The following is a 13,902-nucleotide window of genomic DNA, read 5'->3' on the forward strand; positions in this document are numbered from 1 at the left end:
GACATAGAATAGCCGGTTTCATAAAGACTCAGGCTTAGCATCGCAGAGAAGTGATCATTTCCTGACCACAGACGGGATTCGGAGCGCACGCACAGAGCAATCAAACAGCACTGACAAAAAGAACAAGTAAACATCAGTGACAAAGGGTTGCAAAGAGACGCACCTGCACTTTGGCCAGTTTCTCGGCCTGCTCCAGCCTCTGGCGCTCGCTCTCCGAGTGTTTGAGCAGCAGCTCCTGGACCTGGCCTTCGGCCTTCTTCCGGCGATGCTCAGAGTCTCCCTTCCCCTGCATCAGCGTCTGCATCTCAATGGCGAGCTCGTTCCTCTCCGACTCCAGAGCCTGCTTGGCCTTCTCCATGGACACTTTGTTCTGCAAGGGAGGGGGGTGGCATTAATGGTTTCAGCAGTCAAAATAACAAATGTGCATTATGGTGAAATCAAAGTAGTTCTGATAAAAAGACTGATGGCGTGTTTTACCCTCTTCGCCTGCTCCAGCTGCTCGTTGAGCTCGTCAAAGGCCTGGCCGTGTTTCTGCCTCATCTCAACCAGCAGCTGTTCGTGAACTTTGGCCTCGTCGTCCAGACTCTTTTTGAGATGCGACACCTCGGTCTCGCGCTTGGACCTGAGAAGGGAGAGTGGAGCTTAATCTTGTGTCAAGATGGATAACTGACTGAAAAAAATTGCACGGCGTTACTTTAGCCGACGTGGCGGTCTCCAGACCGATGTCTCTACCTGAGCTCCTGCTGAGCAGCGGTGGAGTCCAGAGTGTCCTCCAGCTCAGTCTTGAGGGCCTCCAGCTCTTCTCCCAGGTCCCTGCGGTGTTTCTCTGCCTTGGTGCGCGCCTGCCTCTCCAGCTCAAGGTCCTCCTGCAGTTCAGAGAGCTGAGCCTCCAACTCACGGATCTTTTTCTGCGCCAGGTTCTTCTGCGCCGCCTCCTCCTCGATCCTAACGGGAGGAATAGGTCAACAAAAACAAAATGTGTAAATGGAAGTAAAATGACAAGCGATTAATAAAAACAAGGAGCGGCAAAGTCCCATACAGACCTGGCCAGAGCTGTCTGGAGCTCCTCCTCCTTCTTGGCGAGTTGGGCGCGGAGCTCGGCGATCTGGGCCTGCAGCTCGGAGATCTGGTCGTGGATCTCGTTGAAGTCGCCGTCCAGCTTGCGTCTGTTCTTTTCCAGCTCCTGGCGCTGCTTCTCCTCCCTGCGCAGGCGGTCTGACAGAAATTAAAAAAAAAAAAAGTTTATCGAGAGGAAAAAAAATAGTAACACCCGTTTAGGATAAGTGGGATCTATAATAGCTATAACGTAAGTGATCGTGTTCTCGCCCTACCCTCCAGGTCTGTGATCATGGCCTCGTGTTTGGTCTTGAGTTTTTGCAGGCTCTTGGATTTCTCCTCCTCCTCTGTCAGGTTGGTGGTGAACTCGGAGATCCTCTCCTCCATCAACTTCTTCTCCTGTATTCACAAAAATAAAGCGGGTCAACAATAGGTATCCCCAGAGACGACACTTTCATTTCTCCTGAGCAGAAAGGGTTAAATCGAGCTCCGTCTTCGGTTTGTCAGGGCGCTTGCACCAAAAACAATAACGAGCAATCACTACTCCAGTTGACCAATCTAAGTGTCAATCGGTTCTTCTCGTCCTAACCTTGTTTAGTTTGTTGTTCTGGTCGTCGAGAACCATGACATCATCTTCGATCTTCTTCATCTTGGCCTCCAAGGTGACCTTCTCCAGCTGAAGCTTCTGTCTGGCCGCTTCCTCCTCGTCCAGCTGCTGCTCCAAGTCCTGCGAGCAGATAAACGTCAGGAGGGCTGGCAGCGCAAATCAAACGGCAACGGAATGGAGGCGAGTAGAACTTACTCCGATATTCTGCTGCATCTTCTTTTTCTCAGACGAGAGGTGCGAAGCGCGCTCCTCCTCCTCCTCCACGCGGGCCTCCAGGTCGTGGAGGATCTCCTCCAGCTCCTGCTTCCTGGCGGCCAGACGGGCTCTCATCTCCTCCGCCTCGGCGCAGAGTTCCGTCTCGGCCTGAAGCTGCTCCTGCAGGGCTATCTTCTCGGCACTCAGCTGTGAATGTGCAAAGAAATTACTTTAATGTCGCAACGGCACTTATATGATGTTCAAACAAAGCATCCTCCCTCATTATCCATCAATGAATAATATATGGATGTTTGTTCTACATTTCATACTAATTTCCTGATGACGACAATAAAACGTAACAGAGGTTGTGGTTTCTTAAGTTCTACCTGATGCTGTTTGTCCTCCATCTCCTGGAGCTGCTGCTCGGCATACAAATGCTTCTCCTTCACCTTCACCAGCTCGTCATCCTTGGCCAGCATCTCCTCCTCCTGCCTGCTGACTTGCAGCAGAGGCTTCACCTGAAGACAAAATAATGGAAGTTAGAAAAGACAACTTAAAAAAAGAAAAAAAAAGAAAGGGGGGGGGGGGGGGGGTTAAAGTAAGAGGCTGGAGTTTACCTTGGTGAAGAGCCTCCACCACTGCCAGTTCCTGAGTTTGAGATACGCGGCGCAGTTCCTCTGGATCACCTTCATCGCGGTCAGCTGCTGCTGTCTCTTGGCAAAAGCCCTACGAAGCAATATTAGTGACGAGGTGCAGATTTAAAAATAAATAAACAAATAAATAAAATCTTTTCTTGCACAAGCGACTAAACAGGATCTTGCAAACAGTCGAGTCCCTCTCTTACTTGCGGGCCACGTAGCCTCTGCACCAGGCCTGGAAGCTGATGATGATGTCCGTGATCTTCATGTCTCTCTCCTCCTCCAGGTGAGCGAGGACTCCCGCCCTGAAGAAAACTTTGCTCTGGCCGATCCGGAACAGGTTGGGATCCAGCTCCAGGCTTTTGATCTGACGGGACAGGAGGAGCACGGATCAAATTAAACTGCAGAGGGACTTGTTAGCACGGAGCTTGGCTAGAATTTTGTGGGGCCCTTACCATGAGCACGCAGGCCTGCTTTCCATCCATGAAGCCCTTGGGGATGGCATTGGGAGTGAGGATTTCATACCTTGGAGGGGAAGCAGATGATAGGATTTATTGTCTTTCCTGACACACACCTACCAGAGAACAAGGCATGCTGGGAACAGTGTTATCGTTCAGTCACCTCTGTCTGAACTCCTGGAAGACGATGCGGTTGGGGAAGCCCTGTCTGCAGATACGGATCCCCTCCAGCACGCCGTTGCACCTGAGCTGGTCCAGGACCAGGTGGGGGTCCAGTTTACCAGCCTGAGAACAAGGAACATTTACTGATAAGCGGTGTGAACAGCTCTATTCAACAGTGAATTATCAAAAAAGTATAGTACAGTGGATCAAAATCATAAAAGGGCCCAGGAAACATGGAACCAGAGGAACTAAAAGTCCCTTTTGCACAATAAGATTGTTTTTCCACTGCATCTGAAGCTCTAAGTATTTAAAAGTGATGGCAGCGTTTGAAACTCGACTGTTAATAAAAAATAATAACATTAATAATAATAATCACCCCCGAGTTCCCTCTTTGTTATTCACTCGTGCTCTCAGCTTGTTGGTTAACTGTCTTTTTTTTTTTATTAGCCAGGAAACCTACAGTAAAGCTCAAATAAAGAAATTCATAGTCGACTAACACTCATACTCAATTTTGTCAACTAATAATATATCAGTGGATTTAATCGACAGATCTGTAAAACTGAGTTTCTCCACAAAGTATCACGGATAAAGCACCACTTTAAATCTCATCTCGTTTACAAGAGCTGTGGTCAAAGGTTTCTTGGAAATAAAAAGAATAAAGAATGACTAATGGACTATAGTTCTTAGTCAACTAACAAAATGACGATTAGTCGACTAGGAGGAGAAAGCCCTAGTTTTTAGGTTTTTTTGTGGTACGCAAGTTGTAGTTTTCATTGGCGTCTGTGCTTGACCGATCCGCACCATTCAGCCCCTTCAAACTCCACCCTTAAACATTAGAAAGCACTAAAACCGGCACAGGGACGTTTTTCATTTTTTTCCCCTACCCCTGGAACTATAGAACAAGAACTACATTTAGTCCCCAAGGACTGAAAAGACCTTTTGAGTTCCTCAAAAAGGTTTTGGGTCCTCTGGGCAAAGTTCCTGCAGTACAAACACCCCAAATGCCAGATGCAGATGCCAGAACTTCTCGGGTACCTTCTTCTCGTGGTTGGGGATGATGCAACGGACAAAGTTGGGGTTGGTGTTCCTCAGAGTGGCCATGAGCTTGGACAGCTGCTCTTTGTACAGCTGGCCCACCGTGCGGAACATACCCTTGCGGGTCTTGAAGGCACCGGGCATGTCAGACATGGACACCTTATCCAGACCCACGATGCGGTCCACTGAAAAGAAGAAACAATAAGGAGAGACATTATGTAAGAAGCCAGTGGATTTTAAAATTCAAGCATTTGAATATTTAAACAGGCAAACTCAAACCAAATGCAAGAATGACAATGACCATTGTGTCTCCTCTTCCTTTTGGGTAAATATACACCAGGAGAGAGAGAGAGTGGAGGCGGTTCATAACACCAGGACCAGTGAAACACCACACAAACACAGAGTGAATGCTGAGGGAGACGGGAGTCAGGCGTAGGAGGACAACAAAGGAGTCACCAAAAAAAAACAAAAAGCCAGTGAAGCGTGGAGAGATTACACACCATAACGAAAACAAGTCAGTGCAGTGAATGGAAGCAGCTGGTCAACTGTTGACGCTGCCGGTTTGTAGGTCTGAGTGAAAAACGTACGTGTGATGGTTCGACTGAATGTATGTGTGTCAGGAAAGTGGCAAACTGAGGCGGTTGCAGTGTGCATGTTGTTTTTTTTGTGGTGATTTATTTTTAAAAACACACCAAACCCATGCAGTATATACCCATCGCTGCAGTACCCATGACCAACAGCAGGAGTCCCCAAACAACACTATTACACAGGGGGGGGGGGGGAAAAGGAGAGTTCAATGAGAGCAACAAGTGGTGACCAGAAGTTTTTGTTACTACAAGACTCAGACACAATCCTAATCTACTGAAAGTTTAAAGCCAAAACACATTAAACATTTAGGAGAAATGGATGGATGGCAGTAAGGGATTCATGGTGGGGAAATAAGCATGTTTAAAAACAGACAGCAGGAATAAGAATAAGAGGAAAGGACAAAATAAATGAAAAAAAGAAACCTCGTCACCTGAGTCTGAGTGTAGAATAGGAAAACGGTGATAAAAATAGGCTCTCTGACATTTCTGTACCTCTGAGACCCAGTAAAAAGAGAGAACGACAGACAAAAACGGGTCCGAACAGAGGAATGGATGGAAAGAAGTGGGATTTGAGAAGGTAAAAACAAAGGTCCACACACCAGACAATAAAAGAGCAAAAAAAAAAAAAAAAAAAAAAAAAAAAAAATGAAATGTAAAACGGGAAGCCGACATGAAATATATATATATATATTCCCACTTCCGGCGTCACAACCGGGGAAGCTGTGACTCCCGGGTTCATCTGCCTCAACTCACCGTCCCTCCAGAGCTCAGACACAAACTTGTCGGTGGACTGGTTGAGCAGTGAGGCCACGTTGTCATTCAAGGGGTCCATGTTCTTCATCAGCCACTCGTCTGCCTTGTAGTCCACCTGAGGAGTGACATTAGGGAAGAAGACTCTCTCTTAGACCTCTGGGACATTATCATAGAGCTTGAGAACTGGACGATAGGGGACAATGTATGGACAAATTAGCCCTAAAAGAAATGCCGATAATGAGAACGCATCCCGATGAACCATTTACCTTGCCAGCGTAATGGATGATACAGAAGTCAGCCTCGTCCTTCAGTTTCTTGGGCTTAAAGAACTTGGGGTGAGTGCCCTGCTCCTGGAGCACCTTCTCCACAAAGCTCTTGTCTGTGGCTTTGGGGAACCAGCACTCCTCATCCAGCAGGGCGAGGATACCGGGGGGACTGGCCTGCGAGCAGAGGGGAGAGTGCAGAGCTTGAGGCATGAGATAGAAACACAGTGAAGTTCTTAACACAGAAGTATGCAGGACATTATGCCGGGTCACTTGGGGAAACAGGGATTTCCAAAACTCACGGGTTTCTCAATGAGCTCGATGCAGGGCTGCAGGTCCAGGCCGAAGTCGATGAAGCTCCACTCGATGCCCTCCCTCTGGTACTCCTCCTGCTCCAGGATGAACATGGTGTGGTTGAAGAGCTGCTGCAGCTTCTCGTTGGTGTAGTTGATGCACAGCTGCTCAAATGAGTTGAGCTGGGGTGGGGCACAGGAGAGAAGAACACCGTTCGATCAACAGCACAAATACAAACAGACGGGTCAATCATGCGTTAGAATACACTTTTAAGCCGCAATTACCTCGAAGATCTCAAATCCGGCGATGTCGAGGATGCCAATGAAGGAGGCTCCCTGCCTCTTGGTCTTGTCCAGGGCTTTGTTGATCCTCATGACGAGCCAGCGGAACATCCTCTCGTACGTGGCCTTGGCCAGGGCCTCCACGGCAAACTCTGCTTGCTCCTGGGTCTGGGCCTTCTGGACGTAGTCTCTGCCTACCTTGATGCGGGGCGACAGGATGGCCCTGGTGAAGTCCGTGACGTTCATCCCCATGAGGTGGCTCACCTTCTGGGCAGCTGAAGAGTTGAAAGATTGGGGGAAAATGAGATTTAAGATAGAACTGCAGGATCATCGACAACTCATGAAGGTTCTCCGCAATGCTGACGGACAGCTACTTCAGGTTAAGCTCTGACGTACTGGTGTCGTCGGGCATGGCGGCCTGGTCTGTGTGGCGCTCCTTCTTGAAGGTCATGTTCCCGAGCTGCAGCACAGAGGCCACCACCTTCAACAAGCCTGCACAAAAAGAACAAACAGGAGCAGAAATGTGGTTTTATGTTGAAACTTGATGGTAAATGTAGGACAGAAAAAAAAAAGGTAATTTGCTGTGTGCCTCACCTATTTGCTCATCCTCGGGGATGCTCATGATCTTGAAGGCCTCCAGAGTCTCTGTAAACAGGTCCTTGTCGTGCTGACCGGGAATGGTGACGTTCCCGTTGGAGAGAAAACGGTAGTTGTTGTAGTTTTCAAGGAGGAGTTCATCTGAGAGGAAAGGACGGTCGAAATGAGTTAGGTGGCAAAAGAGACAACCCTCAGTCTGCTGTCTTTAAAACAGAGAGTTAAGTAATACGTCGCTTACCGCGCAATTTATCTCCGGCCCCTGTGAGCAAGTAGTAGAAGATGTGGAAGGTCCTCTCGTCTTTGGCCTGGCGAATGGCACGGGATTTCTCCAGCAAGTCTGGTGGTCAACCTGTCAAGGAAAAGGTTTTCCCGATACCAACACGGCTGTATTTCCAAATTGTCTTGAGACACAAAGAACAAGCACTAAAATGTCTACAAATCTAAAAAGAGAAGCAATGACCGCATTGAGGATACAAGTTTCAATATTGGCACCGACGATGTAACCATTGACATCAAAGTTGATCCTGATGAATTTTCCCTAGAGGAAAAAAACAAAAAATTGAGGCATGTGGGGAAATGTCCAGGAGGAAAATGGGCAGTTAAGACGTCTGAATCGCAAGATGGAGCACGAAGTCTTACGAATCGGGAGGAGTTGTCGTTCTTGACCGTCTTGCCGTTGCCGAAGGCCTCCAGGATGGGGTTAGCCTGCAGCAGTTGCTTCTCCAGCTCCCCCTGATGGACACGAAGATAACAGCAAGGCAACATTTAAGAACACTTTCCTTTTGTCCACCAATAAACCAGGATGGCTCTCATGGTTCCAGATCCAACCTCTGATGCATCTTGAGAACCTCATTGTGATCCGTCATTCATTTAACTGAATGTTATTTCATTGAAAGAAACTGAGCAGTAAGAAATATGCCGCCATACTTACGTCTGAAGAGAAGGGAGAACACGGAGTGTGCGAAAACATATAAACATAAAGTGATCAAAGGAGGGATACCATACACACACACAAGCAACACGCACATTGCACCCAAGCATTTCCTCCCCCCACACACACACACACACCACATCATCATGTTAGTGCCCAAATCTGCAAACACCTAGAGACCCCATGACCCTCATCAGTAACCCGTCACCTGTTACCCAATGCAAGAACAATCCAGTGAACCCAAAGCACAAAAAACAAAAAACAAACAAGCGATCATTTTCTGCTTCAATATAAACTTTAAATTTTTTCCTTTTATTTCCCCCAAAAACAGGTTGCTAAGCATTTGTGTGAAGGACCTGGATTATCAGTTAATTTCAAACTGTGCTGCAAATCTGATTCTGGACGACGGTTCTTTCACTGAACCTCTTGATCAATAAAAGAAATTAAATTATACAAAAAGAGAAAAGCAGTCGGACTCGGACAGAGTAGCGATACAGATGATGAAAAATTCAACCAGACAAACTCATAAATACGTCTCTCAGACCAAATATTGCTGTGTTTTTTTTTTCTTCAGCAAAGACCCCACCCTCTCATCCTTCCATTGTCTGGCTGAATTTTTCACAGGAACATTAAAAAGGCTGCCACCGATCTGCAAACAAACTTCCTCCCTTACTTCCTATTGGCTGGCAGGACACGTCACCTCTGCCCTCGATTACAAAGTGACTCTCACAACAGTGCGCTCCAGCGAGAGGGGAAAGGGAGGTAGGGACGGAGGATGAGGAGGAGGAGGAAGGTGATGACAGAAGCAGGTGGGGAGGAAGAGCGAATGGAAGGGAGAGAGTTAACTCACATGTGACAGGATCGAGCTGTTCTGTTGATGGGAAGAGAGAAATACGACAACCTCAACAAAAGGGGGTTTGATGGATGTGTGTTTTCATCACTACGCTGCTTTCAGCGACATTCTGTCATAAAGCAGGCAGGCGAGATAACAGCGGTGCAGCTTTTCCAGCACTCGACTGCTTGATGGTAGTTGTATTTCTGATGAGAAGGTGCAGTTAAATCAGCAAAGCCAAGTGCGACACACCTCTGGTGTGTATGAAATGTCAGGAGTGCCAGAAAATCTGCACTACCGTTTCTCTCTGTGCCTGCAGGGCTATAGAGAGGGGAAGTCCCGCCCCTCCCGGTGCACCGCCATGAGACCTTATCTCCAAAAAAAATATGTACAACGGCGAGAACTTTTTGATTCCGTTGAATTGTGCCATGAAATAAACATGTTTGTCAATTTAAAAGATCATTTTGCACTAACAGAAAGTGGCATTTTGTCTTAAAACTGTATTACACTGTAATAAATATGTAACTAGAAAGACTTTACACCAAAAGTCAAGTAAGTGACGTGTGTCTCTCTCTGAAGGCGTGTTTCGTACCAGGATGAAGTCACACCAACAACGGGTAAAACACATCAGAAATGATAACGCTACATCTGTGCATGGAATAGAGCCAAGCTAGCTAGTGAAGGTAACGGACGTGTTGGTGACGTACGTTGTTTAATGCGAGATGTAGTTCACTGAGCAGTTTCACACAAAACTAAATGATGCTACAAATCTATGACAAAATGAAACTTTGACGTGCAAAACAACATTTTAAATTGACAAACATCATATGGGTAATTCACAGCACAATTCAAACAGGATCTGTTGCCATTGACCCCTGTTCATACTTTTACCAAGTAAGGTCCTGTGGTGGATACCGGAAGGGGCGGGACTTGGCCTCTCTGTCATCTTGAGTGCCGCCCGTTTCCCTTTGACTGAAGCTCTTTTCTGCGACAGAAGTTTGTGTTCTGCAGAAAATAAGTTGTTTGAATACAGCTCATAACAATGTAATGAAGGGTTAACAATCATGTGCACAATCAAGTGCGCACACGCACGCCGATGCACATCACAGTCACTAATTAAAAAGTTGTTCGGTCAAGCGTGAAAAAAATGATATGGAAAATGTTGTTCCTGGAGGACCAATGCCTTGGAGGAATTTAAGGATTGTGTCTCACCTGCAAATAAATCTAATAAAAAGCAACAGGAGGGGGTGAAGTGAGAGATAAAAGGAGTGACTGGGAGGGATTTAAAGAGTAATGGAGGGAACGTTTGAGGGAGGAACTGTGTGGATCAGAGGCAGGACTGACCTGGTCTTTCTTGGTCTTGTGGGAGGAGGCCACATGAGCCAGATACTGGATCACCTTCTTGGTGTTCTCTGTCTTTCCGGCACCAGACTCTCCTCTATGAGACAAAGAGAAAAATTATTTAGAGAAGGAAGGTCCAAAAAACCAAAACAGCAGAAGTATTGTTACTGTAGCGCGTCATGTGGACGTCTGGAACTCACGTGCAAAGAATTGACTGGTCTTCCCGATCTGCAGAAAAAGATGCAAATGTCGATTATGCAAAACCCCTGCAGAACAACTATGCCGCTTGTTCTAAGTGAGCATGCGTTATCGCCGCGGCACATACGGTTTTGTAGTGTGCACAACAGGAAGTGCATTGGCCACAGACAGGAAATCAATATCTGGCTTCCTGTGACTGTAAGTTAACATAAGTGCTGCTGGGTTTCAAAGTAAGCAGCCAATTACCCTTCACTGGAGCCAAACGTGGAGAGAGAAAAAAAAAAAGAGGACGACTGGGACAGAGGGGTTTTTTTTATGGGTGGTGTACATGACACACAACACATCAGGAAAACAGGCCTAAAATGAGTCTGTATTGCAAAGCTAGGAGTGAATAGAGGAGATGGACTAAAGGAACGTATTACAATACAAAAGCCCTCCAGGAACCACCAATCAGGTGCTCGAGCCGGGGGATCTTTGACCAAATACCTCGATAATGATGTATTGTAGGGTTGACTATTGGTGCTTTCAAAAAAATATTTATACAATGAGATTTTTGATAAATGCATTAATCATCAGTATATAATATATAATGATATAACTATAACCCTCTGGTAAGTTCAGAGGATGACATCACTTTTAAAACCAGGAAAAGACAACATTTCTCAAATCCAAGAGGACACCTAGGTATGTCGGTATAATGCCCAGCTCTACTCGTAATGTTGAGCTTTCGTTGTAAATGTTGATTAAAGTAAAGACACACTACATATTTAGATGATGTGGCAAGAGACTCAAAAAACATGACATATGCCAGACACAGGAAATGGAAAGGAAGATGAGAACTTAACGGGATATGATTCAAACATGATCACTGGAAGCTGTGGTATTAAAGAAATGAAAGTGTACTGGGGTCACATAACTTTCTGTGTTTGAGGGCACGGTTTTGGAGAATGCTTCATTAGCAGTAAACATTTCATTTAGTAAACGCATCTAAGGGGCACATTACACATACAAGTGTATGGACCTCGGTAAAGTTCAGCTGCATCAGTCTCAAGAACAAACTCAACCAGCAAGATTATATTTTTACGTCCTCTGTATATTCTTCCAAAGAATGTGGCCAGTGAGCTGTACAGGCGTCACACAGGCCTCGTATTGTAAAATACAACCTTTCTTAGCTAGAATTGCGAGCGTCTGGTATTTCCCGAGGCCGGTGGGGCGAGTAAATCATGCGCAACGCTCTGCAAGCATCACAGCCAATACGCTGCAGCAACCGGTCCCCATTGTCTTCAGTTTAATATACAAGCTACTCCTATGCACCTCGTATCAGGTTTTTTTTAAGCGCAGTTACTGATAAAATAAACTGCCTGTATAATAGTATAAATATGTACAACCTAATCTCTCGGGAGCCTTATAGTTTACAGCTCTGCACAGTGAAGAACAGTAGCTTCATTGACTATACAATCTTATTACAAGCTCGGGGGGCTGCTAAAATATCTGGCAAAGGGTTTTAATAAGAGCAAAAACGCAGACTTTTTTTCTTTTTTCTTTCTCCTCCTTATGACGCGATACCTCATCGCGGTTGACGCGACTTACCCTGCATCATGCTTCTGTAGGCCGTGTCGGTGATGGCGTAGATGTGAGGCGGCATCTCGTGCCTCTTCTTGCCCTTGTACATGTCGACGATCTCCTCGGAGTAGATGGGCAGGTTCTTGTAGGGGTTTATGACGACACAGAAGAGACCAGAGTATGTCTGCGGGACGGATGGAGGCGGCGTTTAGAAAGAAACAAAAAGCTGCACTTGAACATGGAATAAGACGAAGTGGAGGCGCGATAAATATTATTATTTTAAGTCGAATACAAGGGACCAAACATGACAAAAAAAGTCTCCATTTAGTGTGCAGATCATGACTGGGATGCTGGATGCTTCACATGCTACGTAGTGTTTTCCCCAAAATGTGCTTCTCTATAAAATACAGAACTTGTGCTCGGCACCGATTCAATAACATGCCGCCGCCCCATCATAAAGACTGAGCAGAAAAGTTTCTCATGACTTTGCATTTGTTACCCTCCAATATCATTACGTAACCTCAACCGCACCCTGCTGCATGTTTAAACAAATGATTGGCAGAGGTGCTGTGATACTGCGGCCACTTCACATGTGTCAGGTCTACGCAGCAGAACAGTCTTCTTTGAACATTAAAACCCTCCTCCATTCCCCTCTATAAACTCCACAGGAACGTTTCTTTTGTGTATCTAGACTCTCATGCAACTCCAGATTTTTTTCTTTTCTTTTTTCAGTGTCCTGCATTCCTGCGCCGCCCTCCCCAACATCTTTGTACCAGGCATGTCTCCCTCTCGCTCTCCCTTGAGAAGCTGTTGATCTAAAAAAGACGACAGAGCCCGGAGGCGCTCTAACCAAACCAGGGCCTGGATCTCTGGAGGGCTGTGTGATATGACCGGGTCATACACACACACACACAAACAAAGAGAGCAAATCACTCCCAGCCCACCACACCACATGGGGATAAATAACATGAATTATGTGGGAAGTAATTGCAGTTACAACACCATTTACGTTCCATGTCCAGCGTTGCAAAAACTGGACCATGACGCCCCGCCCCCCACACACACACACAACTCTCTCCACATCTCTCGTACTCTGGACTGCATTGTTCCCTGCAGCTTCCTGTTTACAAGACAGCTCCAAACACAAGACGGTCTTGCATACCATGAGCATGTTAGCTGTGTCACTTTGTAGTACAATGCATAGTCTTCAACAATGGGGCTTAGTAAGATAAATTGGTTTGGAGGCTGGCTATGACAGATCGTTTTCTATGAGCCATCGGGGGAGTCATAACTATATATATAAAAAAAAAAGGAAACTGCTTTAAACAGATGGGATCAAGTCACACTGATGACTGTTTGGTGGACAAATGTAAGGAAAATAGCAACACTACACCGTTTATCATACCCACAAGCTGTAAAATCCGACATTATCGTTAGATATGCTTTGTTTAAGGCATTTTGCACCCCGACAGGCTTCATACTCACGTAGATGAGACCAGAGTAGTATCTCTCCTTCAGGTTGTGCAGCACCGAGGCCTCGTTCAGGCAGGTGAGCTCGGCCATGTCCTCCACCTTGCTGAACTTGGGCGGGTTCATCTTCTGGATGTCATCCTTGTTCACCCGGATCTTCTTGCCGGAGTCGGCCAGCTCCACCACGCACTCGTCGCCGCGCTCCTCCTTCACGGAGCCGGCCTCGAAGCCCAGGCGCTCCGAGGGCACCCATACCAGCTTCTTGGTGGCCCAGTCGGCCTGTGCCAGCGGGTTGTTGACCACATTGCGGTCCACGTACAGGAACTTGTCTGCGGCGGACATGGTGGCTGTTTCAAGGAGAGAGAGAGAGAGAGGAAGAAAGATTGTTTGTGGTTAATGCTGGGAAATTAAGGAAATCATAGACAGAGATGCAGATATTAAAAATATAAAATTCTGATTTAAATGTTTGTTATCCATCACCACATTAAAATCATGTCCTCAATAATGGTTTTATTAACAGGACCAGACCGTTGCTATCCTTCCACGTTCAACATGCAACCTCTGTGGAATGAAACGGTCTGACGGGAAGAACAACAGGAAGAGGCTGCTCATAGTTAGGTCGGGTCGACATGAAACACAGC

At 46.3% G+C, this 13,902-nt stretch overlaps 1 protein-coding gene across 3 annotated transcripts in view; it reads right to left on the minus strand.

The window, feature by feature from the left end:
* The window catches only part of LOC142940771 (myosin-9-like), a 31,791-nt gene that overhangs the window by 7,099 nt on the left and 10,790 nt on the right, over positions 1 to 13,902 (minus strand). For 2 of the 3 annotated variants that reach the window (XM_076083098.1, XM_076083099.1), the window contains exons 2-28: positions 13,277 to 13,608; positions 11,819 to 11,975; positions 10,231 to 10,258; positions 10,034 to 10,127; positions 8,708 to 8,728; positions 7,566 to 7,658; positions 7,401 to 7,464; positions 7,165 to 7,263; positions 6,924 to 7,067; positions 6,726 to 6,821; positions 6,333 to 6,604; positions 6,057 to 6,230; positions 5,758 to 5,931; positions 5,492 to 5,606; positions 4,152 to 4,336; positions 3,118 to 3,239; positions 2,952 to 3,021; positions 2,703 to 2,863; positions 2,476 to 2,584; positions 2,245 to 2,376; positions 1,859 to 2,065; positions 1,646 to 1,783; positions 1,332 to 1,455; positions 1,044 to 1,215; positions 733 to 945; positions 478 to 622; positions 164 to 370 (exon numbers count right to left, since the gene is read on the minus strand). In XM_076083098.1, coding sequence (XP_075939213.1) covers positions 164 to 370; positions 478 to 622; positions 733 to 945; positions 1,044 to 1,215; positions 1,332 to 1,455; positions 1,646 to 1,783; positions 1,859 to 2,065; positions 2,245 to 2,376; positions 2,476 to 2,584; positions 2,703 to 2,863; positions 2,952 to 3,021; positions 3,118 to 3,239; positions 4,152 to 4,336; positions 5,492 to 5,606; positions 5,758 to 5,931; positions 6,057 to 6,230; positions 6,333 to 6,604; positions 6,726 to 6,821; positions 6,924 to 7,067; positions 7,165 to 7,263; positions 7,401 to 7,464; positions 7,566 to 7,658; positions 8,708 to 8,728; positions 10,034 to 10,127; positions 10,231 to 10,258; positions 11,819 to 11,975; positions 13,277 to 13,603 — 3,843 coding nt within the window. In that variant the 5' untranslated portion in view covers positions 13,604 to 13,608. The remainder of the gene's footprint in view (positions 1 to 163; positions 371 to 477; positions 623 to 732; positions 946 to 1,043; positions 1,216 to 1,331; positions 1,456 to 1,645; positions 1,784 to 1,858; positions 2,066 to 2,244; positions 2,377 to 2,475; positions 2,585 to 2,702; positions 2,864 to 2,951; positions 3,022 to 3,117; positions 3,240 to 4,151; positions 4,337 to 5,491; positions 5,607 to 5,757; positions 5,932 to 6,056; positions 6,231 to 6,332; positions 6,605 to 6,725; positions 6,822 to 6,923; positions 7,068 to 7,164; positions 7,264 to 7,400; positions 7,465 to 7,565; positions 7,659 to 8,707; positions 8,729 to 10,033; positions 10,128 to 10,230; positions 10,259 to 11,818; positions 11,976 to 13,276; positions 13,609 to 13,902) is intronic. The other variant, XM_076083100.1, reaches the window with a different exon arrangement.

This window comes from Anarhichas minor, unplaced genomic scaffold (assembly GCF_050575085.1).
Source record: "Anarhichas minor isolate MPS153535 unplaced genomic scaffold, ASM5057508v1 ptg000007l, whole genome shotgun sequence".
Classification (NCBI taxonomy): domain Eukaryota; kingdom Metazoa; phylum Chordata; class Actinopteri; order Perciformes; family Anarhichadidae; genus Anarhichas; species Anarhichas minor.